Source organism: Tribolium castaneum, chromosome 3 (genome assembly GCF_031307605.1).
Source record: "Tribolium castaneum strain GA2 chromosome 3, icTriCast1.1, whole genome shotgun sequence".
In the NCBI taxonomy this organism is placed as follows: Eukaryota; Metazoa; Arthropoda; class Insecta; order Coleoptera; family Tenebrionidae; genus Tribolium; species Tribolium castaneum.
In genome coordinates this window covers 7,471,941-7,491,750 of record NC_087396.1, presented here as the reverse complement: position 1 = coordinate 7,491,750, position 19,810 = coordinate 7,471,941, and the positions used below count along the sequence as shown (strand labels likewise).

Below are 19,810 nucleotides of genomic sequence, written 5' to 3'. Positions count from 1 at the left end.
AGATAAAAATTGATAGGAGTAACTGTTTTCGAGATATAAGCAAAAAACCAATAAGAAAACTGTGACTGTTACTGAACAAAAATGTAATTCAGTTTTCAATGTTTGAGACGAAGACGAAACTGCAGCATTTAAAAACGACTCTGAAGACTTCAGTGACTTTTATGTCACTTCCTTTTTCTTCTAATAAAGTATTGGACCCAATAAATTAAGTGTATTTTAAATCACAAGACATTTTCTGTTAAAGCACTTTTTTTTTAAATATTAATTATTTTCAATCATATATCTCGCTTATGGTTAGTCCTACATGAAAAATGCAAATAACTATTTTATAGGAAATTTTATCAGCTTAAATTTTAGTAAAAAGATAAAAATTGATAGGAGTAACTGTTTTCGAGATATAAGCAAGAAACCAAAACACTGTTACCTTAATTAAGCGTTTGCATATAAGCAAATTTAGTACTATTAGTATTATTATTATTAATGTTATTGTTATTAATATGACAACTAAAGACAACTCTGAAACCTTTAGTGACTTTTATGTCTTTTCCTTTTTCCTCTACTAAAGTGTTAGACACAATTAAATTAGTTTAATTTCAGTTTTTCAAACATTTTATTTTAAAGCAAATTTTTGTTAAAAATTATTTATATCCAACTCTATAACTCGCTTATGGTTGGTCCTACAAAAAAAATGCAAATAACTATTTTGTAGAAAATTTTATCAGCTTTAATTTTGAAAAAAAGACAAAAATTCATAAGAGTAACTGTTTTCGAGATATAAGCAAGAAGCCAAAAAACTGTTACCTTAATAAAGCGCTTGCATATAAGCAGATTTAGTACTATTAGTATTATTATTATTAACGTTATTGTTATTAATATGACGACTAAAAACGATTCTGAAGACTGGTGACTTTTATGACTTTTTCTTTTTTCTCTACTAAAGTGTTAGACTCAATTAATTTAGTTTAATTTCGGTTTTGCAAACATTTTATTTAAAGCAAATTTTTGTTAAATATTATTTATATCCAACTCTATAACTCGCTTATGGTTGGTCCTACAAGAAAAATGCAAACAACTATTTTGTAGGAAGCTTTATCAGCTTTAATTTTAAAAGAAAGATAAAAATTGATAGAAGTAACTGTTTTCGAGATATAAGCAAAAAACCAATAAGAAAACTGTAACAGTTACTGAACAAAAATGTAATTCAGTTTTCAATGTTTGAGACGAAGACGAAAATGCAGCATTTACAAACGACTCTAAAGACTTCAGTGACCTTTCTGTCACCTCTTTTTTCTTCTAATAAAGTATTGGACCCAATAAATTAAGTGTATTTTAAATCACAAGACATTTTCTGTTGAAGCACTTTTTTTTAAATTTTAATTATTTTCAAACTTATATCTCGCTTATGGTTAGTCCTACATTAAAAATGCAATTAACTATTTTGTAGGAAATTTTATCAGCTTGAATTTTAGTAAAAAGATAAAAATTGATAGGAGTAACTGTTTTCGAGATATAAGCAAGAAACCAAAACACTGTTACCTTAATTAAGCGTTTGCATATAAGCAAATTTATTACTATTAGTATTATTATTATTAATGTTATTGTTATTAATATGACAACTAAAGACAACTCTGAAACCTTTAGTGACTTTTATGTCTTTTCCTTTTTTCTCTACTAAAGTGTTAGACACAGTTAAATTAGTTTAATTTCAGTTTTTCAAACATTTTATTTTAAAGCAAATTTTTGTTAAATATTATTTATATCCAACTCTATAACTCGCTTATGGTTGGTCCTACAAAAAAAATGCAAATAACTATTTTGTAGAACATTTTATCAGCTTTAATTTTAAAAGAAAGACAAAAATTCATAGGAGTAACTGTTTTCGAGATATAAGCAAGAAACCAAAAAACTGTTACCTTAATAAAGCGCTTGCATATAAGCAGATTTAGTACTATTAGTATTATTATTATTAATGTTATTGTTATTAATATGACGACTAAAAACGATTCTGAAGACTTTGGTGACTTTTATGTCTTTTTCTTTTTTCTCTACTAAAGTGTTAGACACAATTAATTTAGTTTAATTTCAGTATTTCAAACATTTTATTTTTAAGCAAGTTTTTGTTAAATATTATTTATATCCAACTTTATAACTCGCTTATGGTTGGTCCTACAAGAAAAATGCAAATAACTATTTTGTAGGAAATGTTATCAGCTTTAATTTTGAAAGAAAGATAAAAATTGATAGGAGTAACTGTTTTCGAGATATAAGCAAAAAACCAAAGTAAAAACTGTTACCGTTTCAGAACAAAAATGTAATTCAGTTTTCAATGTTTGAGACGAAGACGAAAATGCAGCATTTAAAATCGACTCTGAAGACTTCAGTGACTTATATGTCACCCCCTTTTTTTTTAATAAAGTATTGGACCTAATAAATTAAGTGTATTTTAAATCACAAGACATTTTCTGTTAAAGCACTTCTTTTTTAAATATTAATTATTTTCAATCTTATATCTCGCTTATGGTTAGTCCTACACAAAAAATGCAAATAACTATTTTGTAGGAAATTTTATCAGCTTGAATTTTAGTAAAAAGATAAAAATTGATAGGAGTAACTGTTTTCGAGATATGAGCAAGAAACCAAAACACTGTTACCTTAATTAAGCGTTTGCATATAAGCAAATTTAGTACTATTAGTATTATTATTATTAATGTTATTGTTATTAATATGACGATTAAAGACAACTTTGAAACCTTTAGTGACTTTTATGTCTTCTTCTTTTTCCTCTACTAAAGTGTTAGACACAATTAAATTAGTTTAATTTCAGTTTTTCAAACATTTTATTTTAAAGCAAATTTTTGTTAAATATTATTTATATCCAACTCTATAACTCGCTTATGGTTGGTCCTACAAGAAAAATGCAAATAACTATTTTGTAGGAAATTTTATCAGCTTTAATTTTGAAAAAAAGATAAAAATTGATAGGAGTAACTGTTTTCGAGATATAAGCAAGAAACCAAAAAACTGTTACTTTAATAAAGCGCTTGCATATAAGCAGATTTAGTACTATTAGTACTATTATTATTAACGTTATTGTTATTAATATGACGACTAAAAACGATTCTGAAGACTTTGGTGACTTTTATGTCTTTTTCTTTTTTCTCTACTAATGTGTTAGACTCAATTAATTTAGTTTAATTTCGGTTTTTCAAACATTTTATTTAAAGCAAATTTTTGTTAATATTATTTATATCCAACTCTATAACTCGCTTATGGTTGGTCCTACAAAAAAATGCAAATAAGTATTTTGTAGGAAATTTTATTAGCTTTAATTTTGAAAAAAGATAAAAATTGATAGGAGTAACTGTTTTCGAGATATAAGCAAGAAACCAAAAAAATGTTACGTTAATTAAGCGTTTGCATATAAGCAAATTTAGTACTATTAGTATTATTATTATTAATGTTATTGTTATTAATATGACGACTAAAGCCGACTCTGAAACATTTAGTGACTTTTATGTCTTCTCCTTTTTCCTCTACTAAAGTGTTAGACACAATTAATTTAGTTTAATTCCGGTTTTTCAAGCATTTTATTTTAAAGCAAATTTTTGTTAAATATTATTTATAACCAACTCTATAACTCGTTTATGCTTGGTCCTACAAGAAAAATGTAAATAACTATTTTGTTGGAAATTTTATCAGCTTTAATTTTGAAAGAAAGATAAAATTTGATAGGAGTAACTGTTTTCGAGATATAAGCAAAAAACCAATAAGAAAACTGTAACTGTTACTGAACAAAAATGTAATTCAGTTTTCAATGTTTGAGACGAAGTCAAAAATGCAGCATTTAAAAACGACTCTGAAGACTTCAGTGACTTTTATGTCACCTCCTTTTTCTTCTAATAAAGTATTGGACCCAACGAATTAAGTGTATTTTAAATCACAAGACATTTTCTGTTAAAACACTTTTTTTTAATTAATAATTATTTTCAAACTTATATCTCGCTTATGGTTAGTTCTACATGAAAAATGCAAATAACTATTTTGTAGGAAATTTTATCACCTTTAATTTTGGTGAAAAAGTAAAAATTGATAGGAGTAACTGTTTTCGAGATATAGGCAAAAAACAAAAAAACTGTTACCTTAATTAAGCGCTTGCATATAAGCAAATTTAGTACTACTAGTATTGTTATTATAAATGTTATTGTTATTAATATGACGACTAAAGACAACTTTAAGACTTTAGTGACTTTTATGTCTCCTCCTTTTTCCTCTACTAAAGTGTTAGACACAATTAATTTAGTTTAATTTGTAAATGAAACTCGGAATTCACCCAAAAACTAATTTATTAGCAAATTAGATTCAACAACGACATTGACACTGCCACAGTGTCCTTCCAACTAACTAGGCGTTGCCCGTACGCGCCTCACGCGTCATCATTTCCCGCCAATTTCACCAGCAGCGCCCCCTTCACTTAACAGTCGGCCACGCTTCCTTGTTCCACGTCCTCGGGGAACCATCGGTGTTTCTAAAACAAGTAATTAACCAATACCATGTATCCGAGCCGTAGTATACATCTACAGCCCGAGTCCCACTTAAGAACTATTTATAAACAACCTGAAAATAATCATAATCGTGTTTCTCACGTCGAGAATGAATCTGAAAATAATCATAATCGTGTTTCTCACGTTGAGAATGAATCTGAAAATAATCATAATCGTGTTTCTCACGTTGAGAATTAATTAAGAACAACAATAAGAACACCAACAACAACAACAATAAGAACACCAACACCAACAAGATCAGTAACCTCAAGAATAAGTAGAAGAACAATAACAAGAACAAGAACAATAACAACAACAACAAATCATTAACTCATGAGTTTCAACGTAAAGCGCTTAAAAACAACATTTGGGCCCAAAATCGTGAGTTCACGTTGAACTTCACTCAGCTTCACAGCGAACTCAGTCATTCGTCACTGACATCGTCCATTGTTTCGTCTCCACTCGTCGTGGCGACAACGTAATGTCTCAATTTGTCCACTGAATGGACACCCTCATATCGTTTTTGGGAACGCGTCGCCCCCGGCATGTCCGTCACGACATACCTATCGTAGTCGAGCACTTTCTGAATTCGGTACGGTCCCGAATATTTAGGTAACAGCTTCCGACTTTTGCCCTCGTTTGAAGCTCGCGTGGTGCGTACCAACACGAGATCACCTGCATTAAATCTCTTTGGGGCACAGCGTCGCTTGTCATAACGCTCTTTTTGCTTCTGCTGTTCCTTTTCGACACGCTGAGCAACGTCTGCTCGTGTCCGTGGCAAATCACCATCATGAACACCCTCTGTCACCACGTTGGTGAGGATTGAGTCATTAGCATGTCGAGGTGTATACCCCAACAACAATTCGTATGGACTTTTGCCCGTAGTCGAATTCGGCGTAGAATTAATACCCCAACTAATTCTACTCACAAAGTCATCCCATTTCTCTTCTTCTCTCGAGCTAGCAGCAAGCTGAGATAAAATCGTACGATTTAATCGCTCCACCTGGCCATTAGCCCGTGGTGTGGCAGTCGCGGTTAGTACTAATTTAACGTTTAAATCGGTACAATGTGTCTTAAACTTTTTGCTAGAAAAACAAGCCCCACGATCGGCTATTATACGTTTAGGTACACCAAACATTCCTGTAAGAGAAGCTAAAAATGATAAAACAGGGCCCACCTTAGTATTAGGCACGGCCCTGAGAAAGACAAATTTAGTAAATGCATCGATAATAGCTAAAAGATAAGAATTATGTGATTTGCTCTTTACAAATGGTCCCAAATGATCCATGTGCAATGTGTCAAATGGTTGCGCATTCTTAGGTATGGGATTCAAAAATCCTGGCTGCTTTCCTCCGGCTTCCTTATTGTAGAGACACTCCAAGCAGCTAGAAATATATTTATGAACATACCTCCGCATTGAAGAAAACCAATAAGATTTCGACACAGATGCCAAAGTTTTCTCATTCGATAAATGGCCAATTCCATCGTGGTGTGCTAATAAAATCTGGCGTCTTACCGCTTTTGGTACGACCCATTTTAATCCTGACTCAGTCTGTTTGAATACTCGACCATCTTTTAGTTTATACTCTTTGTGAATGGCACGCTCTTCAGCGTTCGTCGGTGATTTTTCCAATATTTCCTTCAACAATGCGCATCTCGCATCCTTCATTTGAACAGCTAAAATCCAATCATCATCGTTAACATTAATATGCAAGACTTCCACTGAAGGCTCCGAAGGATCTAATACCGGATTTCTACTCAAAGCGTCAACGTGACTCATTTTACTGCCAGGTCTGTATTCTACAGTAAAGTCGAACTCAGAAGTCAACAACCACCATCTCCCAATTCGTGGAATCAAATCTCTCTTGGTAAGGGTTGTTCGTAAAGCATTACAGTCTGTGATCACCTTGAATTGAAGCCCCAACAAGTATACTCGATAATGTTTGAGAGAACAGACCACCGCTAGCGTTTCTAGCTCGTACGAGTGGTACCTTTGTTCCTCTTTGGTCGTCTGTCGGCTGAAAAACATAACTGGACGCAAAGATCCATCACCTTGTCGTTGCAACAGAATGCCACCAATTCCAACTTTAGAAGCGTCAGTGTGTAACTCCGTTTCAGCTTCCGCGTCGTAAATTGCAAGAACTGGTCTGCTCGTCAAGATGTCTTTTAAAGTCTGAAAAGCCCGCTCTTGTGCTTCTTCCCAAACAAATGCACTGCCTTTCTTTAGGAGACTCGTCAAACTGTTTGCTATTGTTGCGTAATCTTTCACGTACTTTCGAAAGTACCCACACAAACCTAAGAATTGCCTAAGTTTGTGTACGTCTGTTGGTTTGGGAAAAGCTGTCACCGCTTTGATTTTTGTCTCGCCTGGCTTAATGCCTTCCGCACCAACAGTATGGGACTCGAATATGGCGAGTCTGATTCTCGTATGACTCCGCTACCTAACAAGTCATTTACTATATCTCGAACAATTCTTCTTTCGTGATGCGATAACCGATAAGGACGATAAATTACAGGTTTATCATCAGTCAAAGTTAGCTTCATTTCTGCCGCAGTTGTGGCACCTATTTCCGCTACATTTCGTGCAAAACAATCTCGAAATTCGTTAACGAGTTGTAACAATTGCTCGAACTGAGCCGGGTCTAGATTCTTATTGACTTGTGTAAGAAGTTCCCACCGTTGAAAACTCTTTACCTCAACCTTCCCCACAGAAAACACACTCACCGTCGTAGCTGTCCTTTCCTGCTCGCAAGGCTCAGCTCTCGTAACGATTTGCGCCTTTCGATAGACCAGATCTTGGTGCGATAGATTGCGAACGGTCACTAGGCCTCCATCACATGTGACACACCGATGAACAACGTGTTCGAACCCTGGTCTCGGACGTTGACACCCTTCAACGTAATAAGCTCCTTTCCACCCATCGTCTTTTGCCTTGATTCGTATGCAACCAATGGATTGAGGAGGGATCACTGTTTCCTCTTCCGCCCAAAGTGCAACTTTTCGTGTCGGAAGTTGGCCTAGAAATGCTTGGATCGATTCGTTGTTTCCGTCAACTACTCTCACAGCTTCCTCATTTGCTATAATCGTATTAGCACCCGCATTCAGGAAGGTCTGTCCCACTATGACAGGCACACGTTGTGCACTGTCTTCGACGATCAAAGCTTTTACGTTTGCCTTGACAAGATCCACTTCTAGCTCTACTTCGACTTCCCCATGCACTTTGGTGATTCCCTGGCCATAACCACGAATCAAATGTAAACTTGGCTGCCACATCAGTCCCAATTCTCTAGCAACACTTTGCTTGACAAGGACCGGTTCAGCTCCTGAGTCAATGTAAGCTCGCGTCGGCTTACCATTGACCTTAATGTCTATGTAATAATTCTTATTATTACTTGCGTCAGCTACACTTGTCGTTAGTGCCTGCTTAGACATGTTTTCTTTTACTACGTTACCACGTCGGCACTCAGCATCCACATGTCCAATGCGACCACATTTCTTGCACTCAATTCTTGGTTTCGGGCACTTTGTTGCAACATGTCCTCGATTACGACAATTGTAACACCGAACTGACGAATACAGTTTTTGTGCTTCGACTCGACTTGGAAGGAACCTCCTCCTTTCCCGAGGCGCCTGCTTTGCGAGCGTATCCCGCTTGTCACCTTCGGATCTCAGAGTCGACAAATACTCAGCGTACAAGCTTTCGGGTGTAACGTAACGCCCTGCTCTAGCCCCATTTCTGAGAGTCACATCAGTGATTCCATCAATAAGACAGGAGACTGCATTCGTTCCTGTTATGTCACAAGCCTGCAACAGATTTAATTTCCCAAAATAATATTGTGCCCAGGTTTCACCGTCTTCCTTCACCCTATTCACTAGCTTACGAAGTGTGGAAGCATAATCGTGGTGATCGGGGAAGGTGGCTTGTAACAAACGTTTCCATTCATCCCAGCTCCGGTCGTATGCTGAGGGATCGAGATTGTCGTACCACTCCTTGGCCAACCCCTTGAGTCGACTTATCATGCCATAAATCGTTGTACGTTCGTCCCAACCGTTCACGAGAGCCAACTGGTCAATTTTATGCAACCACTTAGTGGTACTAAAATTGGGGTTTCCTGGAGCGAATTCAGGAATCAGGCCACTTTTAATGCCAACTTGTCCTGATGTGTGCTCAAAATTGCGGTTTAGCAAACGTCGATTCAAGTTTTCCACAAGTTGCTCAAGTCTCGCGATTCTAGCGGACTCGGCCGAAACTGGGGGTGAATTTACTGTAGTGGAGACCCCAGGCGCGGACCTTTTCGGCCGTGGCTCATCGTCACTTGAGTCCGAGTCGTCCGAGTCCACATTTCCTCGATACCTGTGACGCCCCATTGCGAAAATCTCATTAGAAAACTTTTCGCGCCTTTTGAGCCACACCCAAATGAAAATTGACAGCGTGTGGTTGCGTAACTCCTAGAACTCGTCAGAAATCAGAAAAACCAGATAAATTCGGCTAGCACCCGATTGATTTGTTCGATTTCAAGTCGTAAAACACAATTTTGTTACGAATGAAACGGTACAGATTCCCAAAAATTCAATTTTTGGCCCTTGCCTTGGCGACCCACAAATTCCTCACAAAATCACCACAATTCACCACTCTCTATCGGAAACGATTATTTGAGCAACATCCTACCGCTGCTCTGTAAATGAAACTCGGAATTCACCCAAAAACTAATTTATTAGCAAATTAGATTCAACAACGACATTGACACTGCCACAGTGTCCTTCCAACTAACTAGGCGTTGCCCGTACGCGCCTCACGCGTCATCATTTCCCGCCAATTTCACCAGCAGCGCCCCCTTCACTTAACAAATTTCGGTTTTTCAAACATTTTATTTTAAAGCAAATTTTTGTTAAATATTAAAAACTATAAAATGGCTTAGATTGCCTAAAAACACAGATCACACATGATCTTTTGCATAAAAATGAGAGAACTACACACAAAATAAGCTCCATTTTTCCTTTTTAAAAGTATTATTATTATTATTACTTTTGTTACTATTACTATTATTATTATTATTATTGTTATTATTATTATTATTGTTATTATTATTATTATTATTATTATTATTATTATTATTATTATTATTATTATTATTATTATTATTATTATTATTATTATTATTATTATTATTATTATTATTATTATTATTATTATTATTATTATTATTATTATTATTAAAAACTTATATTAAACAGACAGAAAACGTCGTATTCTGACACAACTTAAAACACAGATCACACATGATCTTTTGCATAGAAATGAGAAAACGCTCATATAACACAAAATAAGCTTCATTTTGGCTTAGAAAACTAAGCTTACTTTTACTACTACTATTATTTTTATTTTTATTATTATTATTATTATTACTATTATTTTTATTATTATTATTACTATTATTATTATTATTATTATTATTATTATTATTATTATTATTATTATTAATATTATTATTATTATAGACCGACTATAACTTTTGTATAGTAAATGTTTTTATACCAGTTTTAAAATGAGTTATTAATTTTAGACAATTTCTTGCCTAAAAACACAGATCACAGATGATCTCTTGCATAGAAATGAGAAAACGCTCAGATAACACAAAATAAGCATCATTTTTGCTTAGAAAAACTAAGCTTTAATTTAGAAAGAAATTTATTATTATAAGTATTATTATCATTATTATTATTATTATTATTATTGTTTTTATTATTATTATTATTATTATTATTATTATTATTATTATTATTATTATTATTATTATTATTAACTTTTGTATAGTAAATGTTTTTATACCAGTTTTAAAATGAGTTAATAATTTTATTCAATTTCTTGCCTAAAAACACAGATCACAGATGATCTCTTGCATAGAAATGAGAAAACGCTCATATAACACACAAAATAAGCATCATTTTTGCTTAGAAAAACTAAGCTTTAATTTAGAAAGAAATTCATTATTATAAGTATTATTATCATTATTATTATTATTATTATTATTATTATTATTACTATTATTATTATTATTATTATTGTTACTATTATTATTATTATTATTATTATTATTATTATTATTATTATTATTATTAACTTTTGTATAGTAAATGTTTTTATACCAGTTTTAAAATGAGTTATTAATTTTAGACAATTTCTTGCCTAAAAATACAGATCACAGATGATTTCTTGCATAGAAATGAGAAAGCGCTCATATAACACACAAAATAAGCTTCATTTTTGCTTAGAAAACTAAGCTTACTTTTATTTCTATTATTATTTTTATTATTATTATTATTATTATTATTATTATTATTATTATTATTATTATTATTATTATTATTATTATTATTATTATTATTATTATTATTATTATTGTTATTATTATTATTATTATTATTGTTATTATTATTATTATTATTAAAAACTTATATTAAACAGACAGAAAACGTCGTATTCTGACACAAAGAAACGAATTACGTCATAGACTTGACGAGAACGGCGTATCTCGGACTCTTATAGGACTCTTATAGGGTCAAAAATTATCAGTTTGGATTAAAACAAATTATTTTTGTTGACTCTCAGTCTGAATTGTTCATCAGTTCAAACAAAAACGGCTTACTTTAGACGATCTTTTGCTTTGAACAAGAAAACTTACATCGAACAGACTAAAAACGTATTAATCTGGCATAAAAGAGCAATTTATGTATCACTTTGAATAAAGGCAGCTAATCCTATTCGTTTCATTGCTTAAAATAGACAAAATTGTTAATAAATCTAACAAAAACGCTGTATTCTAGCACAAAATACTAATTACATTATAGTTTCGACGAGAATAGCTTATTTGGAATGATTCTATGCTTCCAAACGAGTAAATTTTTAATAAACAGATGCCAAACATCATGTTTTGTCCTATAAAGACATTTTATATTGCAGTTTGTATTAAAACAAAATATTTTCGTTGATTCTTTGTTAGAAGCAGCAAACCTAACATTAAAGAATCTGAAAACTTTGTATTCGGACACAAACCACCGAATTTTGTTTCAGTTTAGACAAAAACGGTTGATTTGCGACAATATTTTGCTTTGAACAAGAAAGCTTATATCAAACTGACTAAAAACGTCTTATTTTAGCACAAAACAAAAGATTTGCGTTATAGTCTTAAAGCTGATTCATGCCACAGTTTGGATAAAAACCAATTATTTTTGTTAATTCATTGTTACAAACAAGAAACCTTACATCAAAGAAACTGAAAACCCCTTATTTAGGCACAGAAATTCGAATTACGTTTCAGTCTGGACAAAAACTGCTTATTTTAGACGATCCTTTGTTTTGAACACGAAAACTTACATTAAAAAGATTAAAAACGTCTTATTCTGGCTGAAAACTGCAAATTATATATTACTCTAGATAAAAGCAATTTATCCTGATTACTCCTTTACTTAGAATAGAGTAAACTTGTATAAAACTTAATGAAAACTTTAAATTTCGTCTCAAAGAAATAATTTACGTTATAGTTTTGACCAGCACTGTTTATTTCAAACGAAATTATGATTCGAAACTAATGAACTTTTATGGGGCAGATGCAAAACCACATATTACCATATAAAGCGTTGTTTTAAAGCAAAGTATTACCTTTTGCAACAAGAAATTTCACGTCAAAGAAACTGAAAACTTCGTATCAATACATAAATATCTAATTACGTATCAGTTTAGGCAAATACAGCTTATTTTAAACGATTCCTTGCTATAAACAAGAAAAATTTTATCAAGCATATTGAAAACGTCTTATTCTCGAAAATAAGAGCAAATTATGTATCAGTTTTAACAAAAGCGGATTACTCTGTTTGATTCTATGCTTAGAGTAGAGTAAACTACTATAAAACGTAATGAAAACTCTATATTCAAGCTCAAAAGAACAAATTACGTTATAGTTTTGACTAAAAAAAAATATTTCGGACGATTACATACTTCGAAGTAAGCAAACTTTAATTGAACAAGTGCAAAAGCTAATACTTTGCTTTAAAATAACAATTTATGTGGTAAAATGGTATTTTGCATCTGTCCTATAAAAGTTTACCCGTTTCGCTCCATTGAATCATTAGAAATAAATTATTTTGACACAACAACAACACAAATAATTTGTTTTTGTTTAAACTGTAACATAAGTCGCTTTTATAAAACGAACTAAGACGTTTGGCATCTGCTTAGTGAAAGTTTTCTCGTTTGGGGGCATAAAATCGTTTGAAATTAACAGTTCTGGTCAAAACTATTACGTAAATTATTTCTTTGTATCACTTTAAAGATTTGCGTTATAGTCTTGACGAGAACTGTTAATTTCAAACGATTCTATGCTTTGAAACCAGTATACTTTCACTGAACAGAGGCAAAACGTCTGATTTCGCCTTTAAAAAACGATTTATGTCACAGTTTGGATTAAAACTAATGATTTTCGTTTATTTATTGTTACAAACAAGAAACCTTACATCAAAGAAACTGAAAACCTCTTATTCAGGCCCAGAAAATCAAATTACGTTTCAGTCTGGACACAAATTGCTTATTTTAGACGATTCTTTCTTTTGAACACGAAAACTTACATTAAAAAGATTAAAAACGTCTTATTCTGGCTCAAAACTGCAAATTATGTATTACTTTGGATAAAAGCAGTTTATCCTGATTACACCTTTGCTTAGAATAGAGCAAACTTGTATAAAACTTAATGAAAACTTTAAATTTCGTCTCAAAGAAATAATTTACGTTATAGTTTTGACCAGAACTGTTAATTTCAAACGATTTTATGCCCCCAAACGAGAAAACTTTCACTAAACAGATGCCAAACGTCTTAGTTCGTTTTATAAAAACGACATGTTACAGTTTAAACAAAAACAAATTATTTTCGTTGTTGTTGTGTCAAAATAATTTATTTCGAATGATTCAATGGAGCGAAACGAGTAAACTTTTATAGGACAGATGCAAAATACCATATTACCACATAAATCGTTATTTTAAAGCAAAGTATTAGCTTTTGCACTTGTTCAATTAAAGTTTGCTTACTTCGAAATATGTAGTCGTCCGAAATAATTTTTTTTTGTCAAAACTATAACGTAATTTGTTCTTTTGAGCTTGAATATAGAGTTTTCATTACGTTTTATAGTAGTTAACTCTACTCTAAGCATAGAATCAAACAGAGTAATCCGCTTTTGTTAAAACTGATACATAATTTGCTCTTATTTTCGAGAATAAGACATTTTCAATATGTTTGATAAAATTTTTCTTGTTTATAGCAAGGAATCGTTTAAAATAAGCTGTATTTGCCTAAACTGATACGTAATTCGATATTTGTGCATGGATACGATGTTTTCAGTTTCTTTGACGTAAAATTTCTTGTTGCAAAAGGTAATAATTTGCTTTAAAACAACGCATTATATTATAATATGTGGTTTTGCATCTGCCCCATAAAAGTTCATTAGTTTCGAATCATAAAATCGTTTGAAATAAACAGTGCTGGTCAAAACTATAACGTAAATTATTTCTTTGAGACGAAATTTAAAGTTTTTATTAAGTTTTATACAAGTTTACTCTATTCTAAGTAAAGGAGTAATCAGGATAAATTGCTTTTATCTAGAGTAATATATAATTTGCAGTTTTCAGCCAGAATACGACGTTTTTAATCTTTTTAATGTAAGTTTTTGTATTCACAATAAAGGATCGTCTAAAGTAAGCAGTTTTTGTTCAGACTGAAACGTAATTCGAATTTCTGTACCTGAATAAGGGGTTTTCAGTTACTTTGATGTAAGGTTTCATGTTTGTAACAATGAATTAACGAAAATAATTGGTTTTTATCCAAACTGTGGCATGAATCGTTTTTAAAAGGCGAAATAAGATGTTTTTCCTCTGTACAGTGAAAGTTTACTCGTTTCAAAGCATAGAACCGTTTGAAATTAACAGCTCTCGTTAAGACTATAACGCAAATCTTTTGTTTTGTGCTAAAATAAGACGTTTTTAGTCAGTTTGATATAAGTTTTCTTGTTCAAAGCAAAATATTGTCGAAAATCAACCGTTTTTGTCTAAACTGATACAAAATTCGGTGGTTTGTGTCCGAATACAAAGTTTTCAGATTCTTTAATGTTAGGTTTGCTGCTTCTAACAAAGAATCAACAAAAATATTTTGTTTTAATACAAACTGCAATATAAAATGTCTTTATAGGACAAAACATGATGTTTGGCATCTGTTTAATAAAAATTTACTCGTTTGGAAGCATAGAATCATTCCAAATAAGCTATTCTCGTCGAAACTATAATGTAATTAGTATTTTGTGCTAGAATACAGCGTTTTTGTTAGATTTATTAACAATTTTGTCTATTTTAAGCAATAAAACGAATAGGATTAGCTGCCTTTATCCGAAGTGATACATAAATTGCTCTTTTATGCCAGATTAATACGTTTTTAATCTGTTCTATGTAAGTTTTCTTGTTCAAAGCAAAAGATCGTCTAAAATAAGCCGTTTTTGTTTGAACTGATAAACAATTCAGACTGAGACTCAACAAAAATAATTTGTTTTAATCCAAACTGATACTTTTTGACCCTATAAGAGTCCTATAAGAGTCCGCGATACGCCGATCTCGTCAAGTCTATAGCGTAATTCGTTTTTTTGTGTCAGAATACGACGTTTTCTGTCTGTTTAATATAAGTTTTTAATAATAATAATAATAACAATAATAATAATAATAATAATAATAATAATAATAATAATAATAATAATAATAGTAATAATAATAATAATATTAATAATAATAATAATGAAAATAATAATAGTAATAAAAGTAAGCTTAGTTTTCTAAGCAAAAATGAAGCTTATTTTGTGTGTTATATGAGCGTTTTCTCATTTCTATGCAAGAAATCATCTGTGATCTGTGTTTTTAGGCAACAAATTGTCTAAAATTAATATCTCATTTTAAAACTGGTATAAAAACATTTACTATACAAAAGTTATAATCAGTTTTTAATAATAATAAAATTAATAATAATAATAATAATAATAATAATAATAATAATAATAGTAATAGTAACATAAGTAATAATAATAATAATACTTTTAATAAGGAAAAATGGAGCTTATTTTGTGTGTTACATGAGCGTTTTTTCATTTCTATGCAAAAGATCATGTGTGATCTGTGTTTTTAGGCAATCTAACCCATTTTATAGTTTTTAATATTTAACAAAAATTTGCTTTAAAATAAAATGTTTGAAAAACTGAAATTAAACTAAATTAATTGTGTCTAACACTTTAGTAGAGGAAAAAGGAGGAGACATAAAAGTCACTAAAGTCTTAGAGTTGTCTTTAGTCGTCATATTAATAACAATAACATTTATATTAACAATACTAGTAGTACTAAATTTGCTTATATGCAAGCGCTTACTTAAGGTAACAGTTTTTTTGTTTTTTGCTTATATCTCGAAAACAGTTACTTCTAACAATTTTTACTTTTTCACCAAAATTAAAGGTGATAAAATTTCCTACAAAATAGTTATTTGCATTTTTCATGTAGAACTAACCATAAGCGAGATATAAGTTTGAAAATAATTAATAATTAAAAAAAAGTGTTTTAACAGAAAATGTCTTGTGATTTAAAATACACTTAATTTATTGGGTCCAATACTTTATTAGAAGAAAAAGGAGGTAACATAAAAGTCACTGAAGTCTTCAGAGTCGTTTTTAAATGCTGCATTTTTGTCTTCGTCTCAAACATTGAAAACTGAATTACATTTTTGTTCAGTAACAGTTACAGTTTTCTTATTGGTTTTTTGCTTGTATCTCGAAAACAGTTACTCCTATCAATTTTTATCTTTCTTTCAAAATTAAAGCTGATAAAATTTCCTACAAAATAGTTATTTGCATTTTTCTTGTAGGACCAACCATAAGCGAGTTATAGAGTTGGATATAAATAATATTTAACAAAAATTTGCTTTAAAATAAAATGTTTGAAAAACTGAAATTAAACTAAATTAATTGTGTCTAACACTTTAGTAGAGAAAAAAGAAAAAGACATAAAAGTCACCAAAGTCTTCAGAATCGTTTTTAGTCGTCATATTAATAACAATAACATTAATAATAATAATACTAATAGTACTAAATCTGCTTATATGCAAGCGCTTTATTAAGGTAACAGTTTTTTGGTTTCTTGCTTATATCTCGAAAACAGTTACTCCTATGAATTTTTGTCTTTCTTTCAAAATTAAAGCTGATAAAATATTCTACAAAATAGTTATTTGCATTTTTCTTGTAGGACCAACCATAAGCGAGTTATAGAGTTGGATATAAATAATATTTAACAAAAATTTGCTTTAAAATAAAATGTTTGAAAAACGGAAATTAAACTAATTTAACTGTGTCTAACACTTTAGTAGAGAAAAAAGGAAAAGACATAAAAGTCACTAAAGGTTTCAGAGTTGTCTTTATTTGTCATATTAATAACAATAACATTAATAATAATAATACTAATAGTACTAAATTTGCTTATATGCAAACGCTTAATTAAGGTAACAGTGTTTTGGTTTCTTGCTCATATCTCGAAAACAGTTACTCCTATCAATTTTTATCTTTTTACTAAAATTCAAGCTGATAATATTTCCTACAAAATAGTTATTTGCATTTTTTATGTAGGACTAACCATAAGCGAGATATAAGATTGAAAATAATTAATATTTAAAAAAGAAGTGCTTTAACAGAAAATGTCTTGTGATTTAAAATACACTTAATTTATTAGGTCCAATACTTTATTAAAAAAAAAGGGGGTGACATATAAGTCACTGAAGTCTTCAGAGTCGATTTTAAATGCTGCATTTTCGTCTTCGTCTCAAACATTGAAAACTGAATTACATTTTTGTTCTGAAACGGTAACAGTTTTTACTTTGGTTTTTTGCTTATATCTCGAAAACAGTTACTCCTATCAATTTTTATCTTTTTTTCAAAATTAAAGCTGATAACATTTCCTACAAAATAGTTATTTGCATTTTTCTTGTAAGACCAACCATAAGCGAGTTATAAAGTTGGATATAAATAATATTTAACAAAAACTTGCTTAAAAATAAAATGTTTGAAATACTGAAATTAAACTAAATTAATTGTGTCTAACACTTTAGTAGAGAAAAAAGAAAAAGACATAAAAGTCACCAAAGTCATCAGAATCGTTTTTAGACGTCATATTAATAACAATAACATTAATAATAATAATAATACTAATAGTACTAAATCTGCTTATATGCAAGCGCTTTATTAAGGTAACAGTTTTTTGATTTCTTGCTTATATCTCGAAAACAGTTACTCCTATGAATTTTTGTCTTTCTTTCAAAATTAAAGCTGATAAAATATTCTACAAAATAGTTATTTGCATTTTTCTTGTAGGACCAACCATAAGCGAGTTATAGAGTTGGATATAAATAATATTAAACAAAAATTTGCTTTAAAATAAAATGTTTGAAAAACTGAAATTAAACTAAATTAATTGTGTCTAACACTTTAGTAGAGAAAAAAGAAAAAGACATAAAAGTCACCAAAGTCTTCAGAATCGTTTTTAGTCGTCATATTAATAACAATAACATTAATAATAATAATACTAATAGTACTAAATCTGCTTATATGCAAGCGCTTTATTAAGGTAACAGTTTTTTGGTTTCTTGCTTATATCTCGAAAACAGTTACTCCTATGAATTTTTGTCTTTCTTTCAAAATTAAAGCTGATAAAATATTCTACAAAATAGTTATTTGCATTTTTCTTGTAGGACCAACCATAAGCGAGTTATAGAGTTGGATATAAATAATATTTAACAAAAATTTGCTTTAAAATAAAATGTTTGAAAAACGGAAATTAAACTAATTTAACTGTGTCTAACACTTTAGTAGAGAAAAAAGGAAAAGACATAAAAGTCACTAAAGGTTTCAGAGTTGTCTTTATTTGTCATATTAATAACAATAACATTAATAATAATAATACTAATAGTACTAAATTTGCTTATATGCAAACGCTTAATTAAGGTAACAGTGTTTTGGTTTCTTGCTTATATCTCGAAAACAGTTACTCCTATCAATTTTTATCTTTTTACTAAAATTCAAGCTGATAAAATTTCCTACAAAATAGTTATTTGCATTTTTCATGTAGGACTAACCATAAGCGAGATATATGATTGAAAATAATTAATATTTAAAAAAGAAGTGCTTTAACAGAAAATGTCTTGTGATTTAAAATACACTTAATTTATTGGGTCCAATACTTTATTAGAAGAAAAAGGAAGTGACATAAAAGTCACTGAAGTCTTCAGAGTCGTTTTTAAATGCTGCAGTTTCGTCTTCGTCTCAAACATTGAAAACTGAATTACATTTTTGTTCAGTAACAGTCACAGTTTTCTTATTGGTTTTTTGCTTATATCTCGAAAACTGTTACTCCTATCAATTTTTATCTTTCTGTCAAAATTAAAGCTGATAAAATTTCCTACAAAATAGTTATTTGCATTTTTCTTGTAGGACCAACCATAAGCGAGTTATAGAGTTAGATATAAATAATATTTAACAAAAATTTGCTTTAAAATAAAATGTTTGAAAAACTGAAATTAAACTAATTTAATTGTGTCTAACACTTTAGTAGAGGAAAAAGAAGAAGACATAAAAGTCACTAAAGGTTTCAAAGTTGTCTTTAATCGTCATATTAATAACAATAACATTAATAATAATAATACTAATAGTACTAAATTTGCTTATATGCAAACGCTTAATTAAGGTAACAGTGTTTTGGTTTCTTGCTCATATCTCGAAAACAGTTACTCCTATCAATTTTTATCTTTTTACTAAAATTCAAGCTGATAATATTTCCTACAAAATAGTTATTTGCATTTTTTATGTAGGACTAACCATAAGCGAGATATAAGATTGAAAATAATTAATATTTAAAAAAGAAGTGCTTTAACAGAAAATGTCTTGTGATTTAAAATACACTTAATTTATTAGGTCCAATACTTTATTAAAAAAAAAAGGGGGTGACATATAAGTCACTGAAGTCTTCAGAGTCGATTTTAAATGCTGCATTTTCGTCTTCGTCTCAAACATTGAAAACTGAATTACATTTTTGTTCTGAAACGGTAACAGTTTTTACTTTGGTTTTTTGCTTATATCTCGAAAACAGTTACTCCTATCAATTTTTATCTTTTTTTCAAAATTAAAGCTGATAACATTTCCTACAAAATAGTTAT

The 19,810-nt window shown here is 30.2% G+C and overlaps 1 protein-coding gene across 1 annotated transcript; it reads right to left on the bottom strand.

Moving 5' to 3' along the window:
• Positions 1-4,325: 4,325 nt before the first annotated feature.
• LOC100142194 (uncharacterized) lies at positions 4,326-8,909 on the bottom strand. Its single transcript, XM_064355904.1, has 2 exons — positions 6,815-8,909; positions 4,326-6,762 (listed from the first exon to the last, which is right to left on the bottom strand). The coding sequence occupies exon 1, from the start codon at positions 8,907-8,909 to the stop codon at positions 6,885-6,887; it is 2,025 nt and encodes a 674-aa protein (XP_064211974.1). The 3' UTR covers positions 4,326-6,762; positions 6,815-6,884.
• Between the last annotated feature and the right edge of the window lie 10,901 nt (positions 8,910-19,810).

What these genes read in the sequence shown, in the direction of transcription:
- LOC100142194 (XM_064355904.1), bottom strand. Translation starts at nt 8,909, where the DNA reads ATGGGGCGTCACAGGTATCGAGGAAATGTGGACTCGGACGACTCGGAC.